This window comes from Carcharodon carcharias, chromosome 1, assembly GCF_017639515.1.
Source record: "Carcharodon carcharias isolate sCarCar2 chromosome 1, sCarCar2.pri, whole genome shotgun sequence".
Classification (NCBI taxonomy): Eukaryota; Metazoa; Chordata; class Chondrichthyes; order Lamniformes; family Lamnidae; genus Carcharodon; species Carcharodon carcharias.
Genome location: NC_054467.1, coordinates 92201110 through 92220009, shown reverse-complemented (window position 1 = coordinate 92220009; position 18900 = coordinate 92201110). Strand labels below are relative to the sequence as shown.

At 45.3% G+C, this 18900-nt stretch overlaps 1 protein-coding gene across 1 annotated transcript in view; it reads left to right on the top strand.

Annotated features, from left to right (window-relative positions):
• Positions 1-18900, top strand: part of prss12 (serine protease 12) — a 245954-nt gene that overhangs the window by 30569 nt on the left and 196485 nt on the right. The window contains exon 2 of the mRNA XM_041180818.1: positions 2495-2633. Coding sequence (XP_041036752.1) covers positions 2495-2633 — 139 coding nt within the window. The remainder of the gene's footprint in view (positions 1-2494; positions 2634-18900) is intronic.

Genomic DNA, 18900 nt, shown 5'->3' with positions numbered 1-18900 from the left:
TGGTGTGGGCAAAAATGGTCGAGGATCTAGCAGCTGGAGTGTGTTCCTTCCAACCTTGAGACAGTGTCCCAAGAGGATCCAGGACCTCAGCAGGGCATGACAGGTGAGTGGTGGAACACTTTCAGGTGTCAAACCCCACACTGACTTTCCCAGCATTCCCCTGTCCAACACTCCTGAGGTAACCACGCCTTGCAGCTCTGCTCATTCGTCTCTCCCCAGGAACCTCACATCCCCATCTGAACTCACAGTCACCCTCAGCCTCTTGTCCTCTCACACTCATTGCTCTACAGTTTCCCTCCACAAATATTTGTACTTCCCTCCTCCTCTTCACACAAGTCATTATGAACATTCCTGATTTTCTACTTTCTCTCCTTGGAGGAGAAAGGAGCACACAACCTCAAGGAGAGGCAGAGAACCGGGCAAGGGGTGGCCATCCAATGATATCCACTTTGACGGCCACTGAAAATGCATGCTTACCTGGTCCACTGGCAAGGAGGGCTTGTTTCAGGACTTGTTTCAATGACTTGCTGGATGAGCCTGAGTCTTCTGAGGTGCTGGCGTTCAGGCATGTCGAGAGAGCTGGTCCTCTCCTGCAGATCCTGCATTGGGGGTCTCGCCTCCTTGCAGCTGGATCTCGTTTTCCATCTGCTCTGCCTTGAGGAGAGGTTCATGGTTATGGAGAAGGCAGCTAGTCCTGCTGCTGGTGTTGCTTCCGCTGCTGCAGGAGCTTTTGGTGGCAGTATGGCTCCTGCTCTCACCCCTCAGCAACGATTGAAGGTGAAGCTGTATATGCTGCTCCCATACTGCGTTGAAGGCTGGCAGCAGGGAAGTACAGCTGAAGGTGAATGAAGTTCTAGACAGGAAAAAGTCTTCCAAGAAGTTAGCATTCGTCTGTCAAGCAGTGAAAACACTCGCTGACAGAAGCGCTTTGAACAGCAGCCTCTCGCCTGGGCATGGCTGCAGCTCTTCAGTTTCATTGATCAAAGACTTCTTAACCTGTCAGTTTCACTGAAGAAGCTCTTCCTGCTGCGCACTCACTCTGGTGACTATGGCAAGCTGTTGATAGGTTGGAAACTGGTGCCCTGGCTGTTAAATCCAGAATTGAGGGCTAAATCAGTTGTCTACTGATTTTTTAAGCTCCTTAATTATTTACCCGATAGATCCAAAGATCTGCTTTCATCTAATCTTGTTCCGGTGAAATCCAGGAATGGAAAGAATGATGTCAGGATTCTGATCTGATGTCACTTTTAGGAGACATACCTCCCTGCATGCACACAAACCTGTCTCCTCTTGCCTGGAAAAATTTCCCCTTAGCTATCTGAAGTGTGATATCACCACATATCTTGGTTTTTACCCTCAGCAAGAACCAGCAGTTAGTGTTGACAGGGAGGCAGATGGGTGACTTTCTCACTGAGCTAAGGCCTTGAAGGAAGTTAAACATAAGGATTTTTTTAAAAAATGAGCCATAGTAGATTGTTGAGCAAAAGGATTATAGATAAAGAGGACTTTGAGTGTGTGGCTTTGGGATAGAGGCATTGCCGAATTAATTCACTGTGTTTTGTTTAAATAGCAGCAGTACTTTCAACTCTGGGATCTAAACTTTATTATGATGTATAAACATTCCCTGTAAGCATTTTCAATCTACTACCTTGCAATATTCTTACTAATATTTCTTTGCATTAGGATCATATATTTGCATGTAGGGGAAACTTTTCTAGATCTGTGGCCCAGCAATCTTCAAGGCTATGGGCCAAGTGCTGGTAGATGGGATTAGGTAGGTAGGTCAGGTGTTTCTCACGTGTCGGTGCAGACATGATGGGCCGAAGGGCCTCTTCTGCACTGTGATTCTGTGATAATATATTGGCTGTGAAGCATTTTCGGATGGCCTATCGAGTTGAAAAGGGCTATATTAATACAAGTTCCTTCTTTACTTCCCAATAACATTCGTATGTTTTGCTTTCTCATTATAAGTTGCGCACTTTCTTTTGAACCTCACACTGGGCCATCCAAGTCATAAAGAATGATTTTGGCGACTCCTACGTTTTCTGCCTTCTTACGTACAGTGGAGAAAAGGATGTCTATCCTATCCTACTGAAAATGTTCCGACATCTCAGCACTCCATGATGGAATTTACCAGCGGTTGCAGAGCCATGATACTACAATTGCACAGTACAACTTTCGAGGATCTTTTCTCTCCCGAAAGTTATGAAGAACAAATATTCCATCAGTGGCTTCAGAAATGTGCAGAAGATCATTTATGTAGTACATTGTGACTGGGTGGTACTTACTCATTTTCACTGATGAATGCCAGTTCTGACAGTCAATATTTAGGAATGATCTGTGCTCATGTAGGTCTGCTAAGATTTTATCAGAATGGTTTAAAAACATGCTTTTCACCTTTTTTGTTTTGACCATGTGACAGTTTGCACCTCCCATCACTGCTGATTTTTGGTGTTGCACTTCCAAACATTTATGAATATTTTTGTTTTATCAGATTTCATCAGATTGCAAGGAGGTGAAAATCAACGTGAAGGTCGAGTTGAAGTTTACGTGAACGGAGTATGGGGACTGATATGCAACAGGAACTGGGACAATCGGGATGCATCAGTTGTTTGTCGACAGCTTGGATATGGGTAAGTTTTTGAAATACAGAATTTTTGAATTTGGTTTTTTTTGAGCTCAGTCTCAGAGAGCTGTAAATTCCCTTGCTAGGTCAACTGACAAAAGTTACTTGTAAGTTAACTCTTACAGAATGGGCCAAAGTCTTTGGAACATTGTGTATATTGAGACAGAGACAGCTCCAATTGAAAGTGTTGTACAAAATGGAAAATTCATGTTTATCTCAGTAAGTCTTTCCTTTTTGTCCAATATATATACTGCTTTGCTCAGGTTTTTCTCTTCATTGGTCTCGCCTCTTCTCCTACCCTCTGATGAAGATGCTGGGCCATGTGATGATAATATTCAGCCCTCCAGTACTTCATCCAGCTGACTATCCTTCATGTGTGAGTCCAGGTTGTGAGCATCGACTGTCTGTTTAATCATGGAAAGCATCATAGTGTCCATACACTGGTATTGTTTAGTGTGGCACATTGAATGGTGCCCCAGGAGTAGTCTAGCAGGCTTTTCCTTTCTCATAAAAACAGAGGCCAATTGGAGAACCCCCACAGCAGCACCAGCTGATATTTGTTAAGTCATCACAGACCAGGGATCAATCCTCAGCTTGTTTTGGGTCTGCATGTCTGCATGGCTTAGTAACATGCCCACCAAGCCAGTGGAGGGAGCATCTGTCCTTTGTCAGCTGGATGAGCAGGAACTCATTTCACTGACGGCTCCATGGGATTAGTGCCGCTTCTTAATCAGGCCTGAAAGCAGACAGGAACAGACTATCCCTCCAGTCAACTTTCTCTCCTGACCCTGGATGACCCTGGTGCAGCTGGCCATTCAGGAGAAGTCCAGGTATGAAAGTCAGATGAAGCTTCACTTACCTATACCATGTGACAACAGTAGGGTAGTTCATCTTGAAATGTATCTTGGCAAATTGCCTGGAGCAATTTATTTCCCAAGAATTTATTTCAAGAATAGGGGCTGGGAATTCAGCTCCCTAGTGCCAGGAGTTTTCAGTATCCAGGGTGTTGTTTTGTGACATCCATGCTGCATGCACACAATTCTGGTGTGGGCCGTGCTAGATACCATTTTGGTAAAAGCCAGACAAGGGGCATCCTTCCATGTCAGAAGGCTGAGTTAGAACATTAATATATCCAAATAAGGGACCTAACACTTGTTTCTGCTTCTTCTTGCAACTTTAGTTTGCATCTGAGATTTCCGTGCAAAGGAAGAAAAGGTTAATACTTATCTTAAGAACCACTGCTCTGAGTTCCAAAATCTCCCACCTCACTCCCAACTCCAATCTCCAGGCCCATCTGATCTCCTCATGGCCCTGGTCTGACCATCTAGTGCCCCACCCCCATAAGACCAATTGCATTCTGCAGCCCTACCCAACAATTCTGCAGACTCATGTGACGCTCTTTTCTGACTTCCTATCTCTTAGCATTCTGAGGTCCAGCCTCCTTCAGACACCTGTGATCTTACCCATTGTTTACCTGCACATTGGCACACCTGTACAGGCTCCTACCAGTGCTTTTTATACATGATAATGAGGTCCAAGGCCCAAGGTCCTGGGCACCTTGAATTTCCCCATTTGAATGTGGGTTGTTAGTACTCTGTGGGTGAGGTGCCCAAAAATGCATGATACTGAATTTCTAGTCCTAGGTTGTGTTCTGATGATAAATTGGATGCGCTGTCAGTACAAACTAGCAATGGAATTTTTCAAAAACTGCAGATGTTTCGTTTAACCCCATCTTGCCACTGTTCTTTCCTAATATTACTTGTAGGCCCTGTTTTCATCATGGGGAAAGTTGCTTCAAAAGGTTTTATTTTTATTCCCATACCCTGTGCACATTAGGAACAGTATTCGCACACATTGGGGTAAATCACCACATGCTTAGCATAGAATCAGACCAATTGTCATTCCTTCGATGAATAGGAATCAGATGGCTTCCATAACGAGTGGGCGATCTGCATCTTCATATTGCCACCCATGTGGTGAAGGCAAAATATTACTGCAGTGTCTGATGTGCACAAGTGTCCAATTTCAATTAAAGGGATCACATTAGTACCTTCACAGAGTTTGTCCGCAGCACCACTTAATCCACTTGCATGAGTTACATAGTGGAGCTCAGGTTACAAGCCTGGATCTTTCAGTACAAACAGGATACTCATCAAGAGACCAAAGTGCCGACATTGGCGGCTGTCAGAGAGCTAAGCAAATTGTAAGTCTGCCCACAGTAGAAGTCACTTCTGGGCTGTGGATTTTTTTTTTAATTGTTGCCTGTCAGTAATGCATTTACATTTGTAACAGTAAGAAGCTTTAGGAAATGATTGTCTTTTCACCTATTTAAAGCCTGAATGTAATATAACTAGAATGAGCTGTGGATATATTTGATACTACTTGATGTTACTCTGTGATGATTCTCAGAGCTCAATTTCTTACACACTTAGTTGCTGGCCAATAAGATTACAACACAAATATATATATATGACTGTGAATCATCTTTTGCCATTTATTTACCAATAGGTGCAATAACAGGGAGTTGTAATTCAGCAATTGTATAATAGCACTGAGACTATAATTCTACTCATAAACTGTTATGAAGGGTAAATCATAATCAAGGGCTAGTTTAAGTTGATCCTAATTTAAAACTGAGTTTGTAATGAAAAGCTGTCTTGGACAGCTGCTGGTTTGAGTGATACTTCATACTGTTAACAAGATAATTAAAACAGTTTGCGTAAAACACAGAGCCTTCCATTTGCCAATTTCAGTACAGCCTATGTCTGGTAAACATGGACATGTGGCCCCTGGGTTAATCTAAATCATAATCTCTCCTCTGCTTATGCTGATCCTGTGTGAGGAATCCAATCCAGATACTTAAATAACGTACCACCTTACCCCAGTTCACACATTTATGTAAATAATAGCTAATGAGAGTAGACCTGTGAAACAAAACCACCAACACCACCACCAATAACAACAACAACTTCTATTAATACAGCACCTTTAACATAGTCAAACATCCCAAAGTGCTTTGCCAGGACATTATAGAACAAAATATGACACTGAACCACATAAGGAGATATCAGCTCAGATAACCAAAAGGCTGGACACAGAGGTAGTTTTTAAGGAGTGTGTTAAAGAGGCAAGAGAGCTAGAGAGGCAGGGAGGTGTAGGGAGAAAATTCCAGAGCATAGTGCCTAGGCAGCTGAAAACGTGGCCACCAATAGTGGAGTGATTAAAATTGGGGATGCTCAAGAGGCCAGAATTAGTTGAGCACAGATTCTTCAAAGGGTTCTGGGGTCAAAAGATTTACAGAGAAGGGAAAGGAAAGGTCTTAGAGGGATTCAAAAGCAAGGATGAGAATTTTAGAATCTAGATGTTGGTTGACTGAGAGCCAATGTAAGTCAGCAAACACAGAAGCGATGGGTGAACCGGACTTGATGTGAGTGATGACACAGCAGCAGAGTTTTGGATGCCCTGTCTTATGGAGGGTAGAATATGGGAAACCAGCCAGGAGTTTGCTGAAATAGTCAAATCTAAAGGTAAAAAGGTGTGAATGAGTGTTCAGATGAGCGGAGGCAGGGGCAAAGTCAGACGATGTTACGCAGATGGACATAGTTGACCTTAATGATGGAGCGAATATGTAGCTAGAAGCTCATCTTGGAATCAGATGTGACAACAACGTTGTAAACAGCCTGGTTCAGCCTCAAGCAATTGCCATGGGAGAGGAGAGGAAAAGAGTTGTTAACTAGAGAATGGAGTTTGGAGCAGTGATTGAAAACAATGGGCTGTAACTTCCTCAGCATGGCAATTACCGTCATGGATTATCTTCCATGCCTATCTCACCCAACCTTAACAATCAGGCTGGGCAAGACCCAGGCAGTGCAGCTCGTCCCCGAGACCAAACTTCGAAGTCCAACTCCATCGAATTGAAGGAGGACACGCCCCTTTTTTACAGCACTACCTGCCGTAAACCAGGTAAGTTAAAGGTCCCATTGAAATTGACAGGTCAGGGAGAAGGTAACTGTCTAAGGTAAGTGGTGGCGGGGGAGGGGGGGGGGTCAAACATTGCAGGGTGTGAGATGAGGTTGCGGGGTGGGTGTATTGGATCTCAGGGGGTGGTGAGAGGTCGGGAAGTGTGGAGAGGGTCGGAGGTCAGGGTATGGTGGGGGTTTGGAGGTCTGGGGGGGTGGAAGTGAGGTGGTGGGGGTGAGGAGGTGGAGAGGTGGCTGGGGATCGGATGTCGTGGGGTGGGGTTGGGTTGGAAGTCAGGGGTGGGTGGTAGGTTGGAGGTTGGGAGGGCGGACTGTGTGTCGTAGGTCAGGGGTGGCCGGGTTGGAGAGAGAGTGTTGGTTCAGGGTGTGTCAGGAATGGAGAGGTGACAGACAGGCCCAAGGGCATGGAGGAGGAGACCTGTGTGGGTGGGGGGAAATCCTGTGGAATATTGGGGGCATGGGGCATGGGGGAGTTCCCTGGGGGGTCAACGGTGTGGGGGGAGTCCCGTGTGGGGTTGGGGATGTGTGGGGAGTCCCGTGGGGAGGCTCATATATGTCTTTACAGTAGTTACCCAGAATTTAGAGATTTTAATTCTTCTAACTTTATCTGATGTAACCCAGTCGGAACCATCTAAAATTTGCGATTTAAATTGCATTTTTGAATGGTTCCTAGCGCAGGGCAATTGCCCAGAGGAAGTTTTCATTTTTGGGAAATTGCCATTCCAGCCCTTACCTGTGAAGTTCTGAGAGGGATTCCCTAGGACAACATTGGGGTACTCCTCCCGTCCCCCCCAATCTAACGCTGGAGAGCTCGGCAGTTATGGCCCAATGACTTCAGTCCTCTCAATATTTAATTGGAGGAAGTTTCTGCTCATTCAGTGCTGGATGATCAGTAAGCAATTTGATAATTTAACAACAGTGAAGCAACAATAATTTGCATTTATATAGCATGCTTAATGTAGTAAAACAACCCAAGGCATGTAAATGTATGATAAATATATATGTAATCAAAGTAGCAAAGTATTCTACTACGATGAAAGCCAAATGCCCTGATGCCCTACGGCTAATAGCTAGCCCCGCACCTAACAGCAGATTATTAAAACCATTTGTAACAAAAGTTGAAAATTCATATTTTTCAAAATATTGGAATTAATACTGTGTAGTTCTTATTACATTATAGATAGTAACTGAATCTTGGCACCTATGATATCATCTGGACCTTTGTTTGGAAATTTTTTGTAATTCACTGCTAGCACGCAGTGTTTTTTTTATGTCCTCCACTTCTCATCATTATTCCATGATGTAGCCAACAGATCAATCTGTCTCCAGTCCAAAATATTAAAACATGCTGTTAGTCAGCCAGAGCTGGGCTAGTGGAGAGATGGAGGGCAAGACAGTGCTGTGAATTTTTCCCTTATATTTTTCAGTATATTAAATGATATCCATTTGGTCATCATTGTGAGGTAAATATTCATCCGCGTTTCCCAAAAGTCCCAGTAAAGAGCAATGCCGAACATGCATTTTATTTTCAGATTGGCATGAACGATATGAAACAAGCTTGTGGGTCAGTGTTCAAATTTGTCTGCTGTCAACATAAACTTGAGTGATGTACAATATTCAAGTGATCTCTTTGAACAAGCAAACACCTAAGCAGCAGTTCAGGTTGGAGAATAGATGTGCTTTATCCAAGTAGCATAATAATCGATGATATTATCTCTGTCTTTCTGATGGCCGTGATGAGGGGCCATGTGTACAAAAGAAATGTCCTGCATTTTTAATACTTGAATTATTAACACAGCCAGTATGATGACACAGAGCCCATGTTTAATGTCACAGATCAAGAATGGATCCAGATGGGAGGATTACTTCGTTCAGATTCTGATCTATAGTCTGACAGGTTGGGAGATGCTGAACAGAGGCTGTGGAGTTTCCTGGAGGATTGAATGCCTAGTAGATCGTTAATTTGTCCTGACGGCCAGTTACTAGGGATGTTGGTGGTGACCTGGGATTGAACCTTATGCCTGTTCTCTTAGTTACGAGTGTTAGGATCGGTGCACAAAGGGAACAAAGTGTACAAGAGGGGAAGACTACTCAGATACCTGTACAAAAATTGGGCGGAACTTCCTGTGTCTCTCTGGCACTGCTGGGGTCACACACACGCCCGGATTTTCCAGCCCCACCACCGCTGGGCATCGGCGTGGGCAGGATGGGAAAATTTGGAGAGCAGTTGACTTTTAAAGACTCTCCAAATTTTCTCATCCTGCCCGTGAATCCCACCCATACAGTGGGCAACTTAGCAGAAAATCTTGGGTGCTTTGTTCAAAAAAAGGACTGAGATGTGGTGAAAGGTCAGAGCGAATAAATGAATAACAGAATCATTACCAGGTACAGCCATCTGATAATATGGGAGCAATGGTTATGATCTGAAATTTGTTGAATTTGATGTTGAGGCTGGAAGGATCTAAACATTAATGGGCAAAAAACATCAGGCAATCAAAAAAAAACTTGCATGATATCGTGCTTTTCCTGTCCTCAGAATAAACCCAAGATGCTTCACAGCCAATGAGGTACTGATGGGAGGAATTTTTCATTCCTGAAACTAAGTGCCGTGGCAGGCGGATTCTGCGGCATGTTTCCTGTGGGGTGGCATGGCGGGAAATCGTGCCCAATTTCATGCGCAGAAGCTAATTAATTATGCACTGGCCAGTAACTCTACGAATCACATGGTGGGTCGGGAACTGATTCGCCCGCCCCGCTGTTCCCTAATGGGGGTCAAAGATCCAGGTGCCATATTTAAACGCTGCCCTCTTTCCGGCCCAGCTTTGTGAAGAAGATGCTGCGTTGAAGAAGAAAGCTGCCTCGAAGTTTAGTCATGACTTCCTGGAGGCCCTCATCAATGGTGTCCGTCGATGCTAGGATATCCTCTATCCCACGGATGGCTCCAGGAAGCCCAGTAACCTCGCCTCGTTTGTGTAGGAGGCGATTGCAAGCACATAACTGCATTGGACAACAGCCAGAGAAACACCCACCAGTGTAGGAAGAGAATGAATGATCTCATCTGATCTGCTAGAGTGAGTCAAACTTCAGCTCACTCCAATCTCACACTCTCATAATTGCATCATGTCCTCAAAGATCTCACACAATGTCAGCAGGGGAGGCATCAGTATTGATTGTCTCACAGGCACTTTAACGTCACCACCATCTCATTTATCGTGCTGCACAAACTCTATCCTCAGCTTTTACTGGAGAGGAGGGGTGCTGGGGGGGGTGGTGGGGTGTTGTGGGGGGAGTGTGGGGGGGAGGCGGCGGGGGTGCTCAGTGCACAAAGGAGGTATGCATGCTTCCCAATCTCTGCTCCATTCCTTCTCATCACATTCCATCCTATTTGTCTCTGTCCAGGCCAAGCTTGGCCCCAACAAGAGAGAGAGATCCAAGACTGGAGAAGGGAGGGCTGACATTGGGGAGGTAACCTAACACAAGAGGGATGATGCAGAGTTGGAGGGCAAGGTCAGAGATCGCTCCTTTGGGGAAGGTGAGATTGGCCTCTCCCAGCAAGCCACTGCAGATGAGCCCTCCATGAGTTGATCACATCCTAACATTCTCAGTGAGTGGCATGCAACGTTGTATCCAGTCTGTTCATGAACTAAATCTATCTGCTTTCTCTTACAGACAGCAGCAGGTTTAGCCAGACCTCCGGAGCCAACATAAGCCTCAGCCTCCAGGCCACTTCAGGTGAGGAAGCTGAGGAGCCGTCAGATGAAGACCCGTCACTGCATTCACCTGCATTCTCCACTAGCAAACCCTGTGGATCTTAGTTATAGAGTAGGTTCAGGGTCACATTCCGGGGAACACCCCACAGACACATCTCCACGGCAGTCTGAGGCAGTGATAGCCCAGGTCTCTGGCACTTGGAGTACTGCTGGAGATCAAGCACCCACTGAATCCTAGTCTGATGGTGAGCCTCTGGAACAACCATGTCACTCATTCTGGAGATGCAAAGACAGGCAGCGGACTATCAGGCAGAGATGCGAGGGGCAGTCAACAGACTAGAGTGAAGGATGCAGGAGTCCGACCACGTTCTGCCTGATGTCATGGCTCCAACATGCGAGCGTCTTGAGGTCTCCATGAGAAGGGCAGCGACCGCCTTGTAGATCTTGGTCCACCCAGATTTGTGCTTGGACCTGCATTCCATTGCTATAGGCATTGGTGGGATCCATCAGTGGCTAGGTGAGAGGAGGGTGGGGCACCTTGACATCACTGCAGGAGCACCGTTTCCTCAGGGAGTCAGGTATGGGCCCTCGGGACCCACAGGGAAGAGCTCCAGCAGCTGGAGACCATGGGAACATCTACTCATGAGGGTTGAAGATGCAAGTCCAAATGCTGAACTTGCTCTCAATGCTACTTGTTGTAAAGACCTTTCATTCCACTGACATGACACTAAGGGAGAGAAGGAATGTGGTCATTCCTGTTGCCTGTACCTCAATCCTCCTGGAATCTTGTGGCTATCAGTGTTGCATGGGCACGTCTTCCATGCCATGCTTCTTCGATGGTATCCTGACATGGAAGCAGACACTCATCCCCCAATTCACCTTCCTGCTGTTCCTGCTGTTCATCATCTGAGGAGCTTTCAGTGTCCTTCATGTCTCTCTATGACAAAACACCCAATTCTGTTATGAACAGGGGAGGAGAGATAAACTGAAGCCCCCAATTCCCTTCTCTTCTGTCTGTAAACATTGTGATGTTTTTGGAAAGGTAGATATGTGTGTTCTCAAATGCCATTCAGCATGTGGTCAATTTAAAGAAACAACAGCAGACTTCCATGATGTTATGACCGATGCAGTTAGTAAAGCTGAGTTATTTAAAATTCCCAGAAGGAAACTTTAAACAACTGTCAGAACCTATAATTTTAAGTGTTGTTATTGAGATGCGACTCTAAATTCAGGAATCAGACACCAGTTCTCGCGGCTTTACATTAAACTAATTGAAACATTTAATTAATTTTCAAAGGTTAAAATATATACACATAGCTACAAATTACCATTATCATAACTTTTAACACATTCCCAAATTGATCTTCATTAAGACAACAGCAACACATAGACAAAAACAAAAAAATGCTGGAAAAACTCAGCAGGTCTGACAGCATCTGTGGAGAGAAAGTCAGAGTTAACATTTGGAGTCCATATGGCTCTTGTCCAGATCTAAAGGGAAGCAGAAATGTGGTGAAATATATACTGTTTAAGCGGGGTAGAACAGGTGAAGCTGGATAGAAGGCCAGCGATAGGTGGAGGCAAAGGAGAAATTGCAAAAGCTGTCATAAACAAAAGGTAAAGGGGTGTTAATGGTGGTGATATTGGCTAAAGGAGGTGCTAATGGTGGCATTAAGTGTAGAAAGCAGAATGTGATAATAGCCGGACCAGGGTAAGCACTCTGGAAAGAACATGAGCAAGTGACAGGTGGCCCTAGTAGGGGTGGGTGGGGTGGGGAGAGGGGACAGTGGTGGGAAAAAAGATCAAAAATAGGCTAAAAGCAGGAGATAAAACAATGAATAAAAATGGAAATACATTTAAAAAATAATAATAAAAATAAGTGGAAAAAAATAAATAAAATGAAAAAATAAAAATGAATATTGAAAAAAGGGGATCAAAAATGGGTGAGGATGGAGGAGAGAGTTCATGGTCTGAAGTTGTTGAGCTCATTGTTAAGTCCAAAAGGCTGTAAAGTGGCTAATTGGAAGATGAGGTGCTGTTCCTCCAGTTTGCACTGAGTTTCACTGGAACATTGCAGCAGGCCAAGGACAGACATGTGGGCATGAGAGGAGGATGGTGTGTTGAAATAGCAAGCAACAGGAAGGTCTGGGTCATGCTTGCGGACAGACCGAAGGTGCTCCGCAAAGTGGTCACCCAATCTGCGTTTGGTCTCTCCAACGTAGAGGAGACCGCATTGGGAGCAACGAATGCAGTAGACCAAATTGAGGGAAGTGCAAGTGAAGCGCTGTTTCACTTGAAAGGAGTGTTTGGGCTCTTGGACGGTGAGGAGGGGGGAAGTAAAGGGGCAGGTGTTGCACCTTCTGTGATTGCATGGGAAAGTGCCGTGGGAGAGGTTTGAGGTGTTGGGGGTTATGGAGGAGTGGACCAGGATGTCCCAGAGGGAACGGAATGTCAACAGGGGGTTAAAGGGAAAATGTGTTTGGTGATGGCATCATGTTGGGGTTGGCAGAAATGGCAGAGGGTGATCCTTTGAATGCGGAGGCTGGTGGGGTGAAAAGCGAGGACAAGGGGGAGCCGATCATAGTTCTTGGAGGGAGAGGGAGGTGTGAGGGCAGAGACACGGGAGATGGGTCAGACACGATTGAGGGCCCTGTCAAGCACTGTGGGTGGGAAACCTCGGTTAAGGAAGAAGGAAGACATGTCAGAAGCGCTATGTTAGAAAGTGGCATCATCGGAACTGATGCAACGGAGGCGAAGGAACTGAGAGAATGGGATGGAGTCCTTACAGGAAGCAAGGTGTGAGGAGCTGTAGTAGATGTAGCTGTGGAAGTTGTGGTTGGCTTATAATGAATATTGGTGGACAGCCTATCACCAGAAATTGAGACAGAGAGGTCAAGGAAGGGAAGGGAAGTGTCGGAGATGGACCATGTGAAAGTGATGGAGGGGTGGAAATTGGAAGCAAGATTGATAAATTTTTCCAGGTCTAGACAAGAGCATGAAGCGGCATCGAAACAGTTATCGATGTACCGGAGAAAGAGTTGTGGGAGGGGCCCTGAGTCGGACTGGAACAAGGAATGCTCCACATATCCCATAAAGAGACAGGCATAACTGGGGCCATGTGGGTACCCATAGCCACGCCTTTTATTTGGATGAAGTGAGACAAGTTTAAGGAGAAATTGTTCAGTGAGAGAACAGTTCAGCCAGACAAAGGAGAGTGGTGGTGGATGGGTTTGTTGGGGCCTCTGTTCCAGGAAGAAGCGGAAAGCCCTCAGAGCATCCTGGTGGGGGTTGGAGCTGTAGAAAAATTGGATGTCCATGGTGAAGAGGAGGCGGTTAGGGCCAGGGAACTGGAAATTGTTGATATGATGTAGGGCATCAGAGGAATCATGGATGTAGGTGGGAAGAGACTGGACAAGGGGAGAGAGAATGGAGTCAAGATGGGAAGAAACCTGTTCTACCCCCCATTAAACAGTATATATTTCACCACATTTCTACTTCCTTTTAGCTCTGAAGAAGAGTCAGATGGACTCGAAACGTTAACTCTGTCTTTCTCTCCACAGGTGCTGTCAGACCTGCTGAGTTTTTCCAGTATTTTTTGTTGTTGTTTCAGATTTCCAGCATCCACAGTATTTTGTCTTTAGCAACCCATAGACTTAACCAAACACCAGGCAAAGCATTTTCACCTTACAAATTTAAAATAAGGTTCTTTTCACTGTGGAGCCAGTTGGAGGCTTGCAGCTGCCCTTTGGTCTCACATTGCCTCTGCTCTGTACACCTGAAAACTACTAAAGTTATACCAACCAGCTCTATTGAATTTTAATTCTCATTACCTCACCAGCCTTTTTGAACTTCAACTTTTAACAATGAAATCCCTTTCACAGTAACAATTTTATTACTAATATAAACATATTGCTTGGTAGCTGCTGGATAGGCGTCAAGTTTTCACCCCACTTCTTGAATGCTCCATTCAAAAAAATGCAAATGCATGCTATCTCTCTACCATATCAAAATTAGTACCCATCAAAGCACCCAGACTAGCTGGCTTTAATCCAGTTAAGACACGCCCGCAGACTAAACCTCGATTTTAAAAGAAAAATATTTTCCAAAATGTTATATACATTAATAGCTTTATGACACAAGGGATCCTCCCTTGAAACGACAGACTATGATGACGTGAGACACTCTCTCTGGAGAGCACTGCAAACCTGAACAGTCCAAACATTGGAAGTGCATCTTCAGGATGCCAACGGTCTGCTCGATGATGGATCATGTTGCCTTATGCGCCACATTGTATCTCTCCTCCGAGTGACTCAGAAGACGATGCACCTGTGTCATGAGCGATCGTTTCAGCGGGTAGCTGTTATCCCCAAGCAGCCAACCCTGTATGCACTTTGGCCGTTTGAATATATAAGGCAATTGGGAGTGACTCAGGATAAATGAGTCATGGGAACTCCTAGGGTACCTGGCATAAACATGCATGATCTGCCTCTGATGATCTGATGACCAGTTGAACATTCAGGGAGTGGAACCCATTCTTGTTAACAGACATCAGGGGCTTTGGCCATGCAGCTATCAAAGCCACATGTGTGCAATCAATTGCACCCTGTACTCTAAGGAAGCCTGAGATAGCTGCAAACCTCAGAAATCTAGCAGCCTGGCTAGCTTCATTGAGTGTGAACTTTACATAATGATGAACCTTACCTTAAAGGGCATCTGTCACCTCCTTGATACATTTATGTGTTGAGGACTGTGAGATGCTGCATAGATCCCCTGTGGATCTCTGGAACAATCTGCAGGCAAAAAAGTTGAGCATGGTGGTGACCTTCAAGACCACTGGCGGGGGATGTCCTCCCAGTCCTTCGGACGTTAGATCCTCCTGTAGAACGTGGCAGATATGAGTCACTACCTCCCTCATCAAGCACAGGAAAGTCTTCTTCGGTAGACCATTGGTCATGCGATTTGTCTCCGTGGGATTGGGTCTAACTCCTTATCTTCTGGGTGTTGCTGGGGTTCCCCTGGACCATGGAACTGAGGCCGGGCCTCCTCTCGAAGCTGGGCTAGGTGGTACCAGGCTCTTCTCCTCATCCTTAATCGGATCACTGCCATTAGGAAGGCAGCAGTGAGCACAGGCTCCATTCTTCAATCCTCCTTCTCCCTGGGTATTGATAGATGCATGAGATTAATGAACACTGGGCAATATAGTAGACCTTCTACTCACAAACAGAAAGTCAATGTCATGTCCAAGAGCTGTGTCTGTGCTAATAGTTTCTCATTGATACAGCCTTGCAGCTGAGGCATACACTCACGTATCCAGGTGCTCACGATGCCAACCCTGATCATTTACACCTCAACCCTGCAGAATTTAGGAGAGGTTTGGACACACTCATGAAATGTGCAACCTTGCCAAAGGCACTCCTGCAATCTATGATCTTTTATGCTGATCAACCTCAATTTGCACTTCAGCAATGACTGGATGCCCTTTGGCCCGTTATCCATGCCAATTGGAGAATGCACATCACAGACTTTCATTGATGATCTGGCAGATATGCAGCAGCTATGTCCCCCAAATGGTTACCTTCATTTACAACCTCACATTCCTCTCTGTTAATGCTCAAATGGAGTGACTGTATTGTGAAGCCAGTGGCTCCTGCCATCTCCAGTTCAAGTGCAAAAAAAGGCAATGGCTCCAATGGAACCTTCTCAAAGAAATCTTCCTCTTTTCTCTTTGCCCTGACTTCGTTTCAACATTTTGACTCCAAGCAGGTTGAGGGTGCCCCTTGAAATGGGCCCCTGAGTGCAGCCTTGGACTGCTCCCACACTGATTCAGACCCCTCCCGTGTGGACACTTTTCCACTTTTGATTTGTTACTATGCCATTACTTTGTGATTGTAAGATGGTGGTGTTGAGATTTTATTTTGAGACCAGCTTTGACCCTTCCTCTGTCAGTGTTCGTGCGCCTCCAATCTTCCTGGAACACCACAATGTGCAGGTAGAGCTCCCTCCCATTATTCTCTCACCTCCCCTAGTTGTCCTGCATCCTACTGCAATTATGGTCAACATTCTAGCCCTCCACCCTGAGCCCATCACTGTTGATGTCCCCATGCCCCATGTGGACCTCGCCCCTCCCCATCTCAAGGCTGAGTGCATGGTCACATACAGAGGAGACACCCCCCCATAGAAGAGTTTTGAATACCCCCCCTCTGTATTAGGTATTTCTTCTTTACAGGCTGCGGATGCCTCACCTAACCCTTAGCATCCTATCTGCAGCCCAGTATCAAGCCAGATAAGACCATGGCCAGTGACAGTGACCAGGCCCTGCACACCAAGCTGTGCTTTATCCCATCGAGCACACAGCCATTTCCCTTCCCTGGAGCAGGATTACGACATGCGTGCTATGCATGGCCCTGTAGCATGGCCCACAAAGCCCTGGGACTGCCTTTAATTTCTCACCCTAACTATGAGGTGCTCTCAATCCCAAGACTGCCTTTAATGTCTTACCCTGACTACCTGGCCCCAGACCAGGGACTATGACTATCTTTCAATGAGCTATCCCATTCCTTCTTTACTGCTGACAACACAGTGTCCCTCCCCACCAGCCCCGTGAATCTCTGTGCAACCCACCCCTAATAAGCAAACCTTTCCCCACCCTCACCTCCATGAGTCTCTGTGCAACCCATCCCTCTTGTGCTACACTAACACAACACCCCCTCATATTCTGGAATATGTGTGCATCCTCTCATTCATACACTGCGGTTCCCATTCCACCCCCTTCTGTGTCTGCGTTCCAGTCTTTCATGTCAGGCTGCAGCTCCCCCACCCTCAGTCTCCCCTCTGTCTGCCATTGTCTTCTTCCCTACTAACCCCACCATTACCCATTGTTCCCCGGGTCTCCTTCCTCCCTATCCCCGCCATACCACCAACCCCACCAATGCCTATTGTCACCCATGTATCTGTAATGCAATCAGTATACAATTTTCCAATTAATCGCCCACTGGTGCTTTGTGGCCTTCAAACGTTAAGCCCAGTATTTGCATCCACTGAGGTAGAGTAAAAAATTCAACCAAGATTTCAGAACTTGATTATAACCCAGCAACTTTAGATTTGTTACCTCTTGAGTTGACTATTCCAGTGTGCTCCTGGTTGATCTCCCACATTTTAAAATTGTAAACTTGAGGCCAACCAAAACACTGCTGCCCTTGCCCTAACTTGCACCAAGCCCTGTTCATCTATCACCCTTGTGCTTGCTGACCCACATTGGCCCCCAGACAAGTGACGTTTTAAAATTCTCTTCCTTACTTTCAAATCCTTCCATAGCCTATCCACCGCTCCCCCGCCACCCAACACCCACCCCCCCCCCCCACTCCCCACCCCCCGCCCCTATCTCTGAATTCTCCTCCATCCCCAGAACCCTCTGAGATATCTGTGCTCCTCTAATTCTGGACTCTTAACCATCCCTGATTTCTCTTGCTCCACCATTGGTGGCCATGCCTTCAGTTGCCTAAGACCTAAAGTCCTGGAGTTCTTTCCCTATACCACTTCACCCTTCTATTTTGCTTAGGTCCTTAAAGGCATTGTTGAAGATCTACCTCCGTGACCCCCAAGCTTTTGGTCATCCCTGTGTCAAATTTTGTTTTATAATGCTCACTCAAAGAATCTTGGGACGTTTTATTGTGTTAAAGTTATTATATAGGAAAAATAGTTGTTGTTTTTGTTCCACCACATCTTTCTGTGTTTGGGGATGTGCTATTTTAAAACTTACATTTCTTCCTTATTGCCAAAAAAGATAATACTACAGTCCCCAGTTCCAGAAGGTGATTGTCTGGAGGTAAGTTCTAATTGTTGGCTCAGTTTGAAACAGAAGACCATTGCATGGCTCATATAAGCAAGGTGGCATTTCTAATGTCCATTAATTGCTAGTCATAGCCATGTAAGTAATAAATGGGCAACTATCTCATTCAGCAAACCAGTTAGTTTGACGCCTGTCATAGGGAAGGTGTTATAATCAATTGTTAAGCAGGTTATAGCTGAGCATTTAGAGAAACTGAAGGTAATTGTGAAGAGTCAGAAGGGTTTTGTGAAAGGGAAATCATGTTTAACCAATTTATTGAATTTCTTTGAAGGCGTAACATGCACTGTGGATAAAAGGGAGCCTGTAGACATATTGTACTTAAATTTCCTGAAGGATTTTGATAAGGTGCCACATCAAAGGTTATTGCGAAAAATAATAGCTTATGGTGTAGGAGTAACATATTAGCATCGATAGAAGATTGGCTGGCTGGCAGAAAACAGAGAGTATGCATAAATGGGTCTTTTTCTGATTGGCAGGATGTGTTGTGTGAGTGAAGGCATGGTAATTAAATTTGCAGATGACACAAAGATAGGTAGGAAAGTTTGTTGTGAAGAGGACAGAAGGAGGTTGCAGGTGGATATAGATAGGTTGAGTGAGTAGGCAAAAACCTGGCAGATGGAGTATAATGTAGGAAAATGTGAAGTCGTTTACTTCAGCAGGAAGAATAAGAAAACAGAGTATTACTTAAATAGAGAATGGCTGCAGAATTCCGAGGTGCAGAGGGATCTAGGTGTT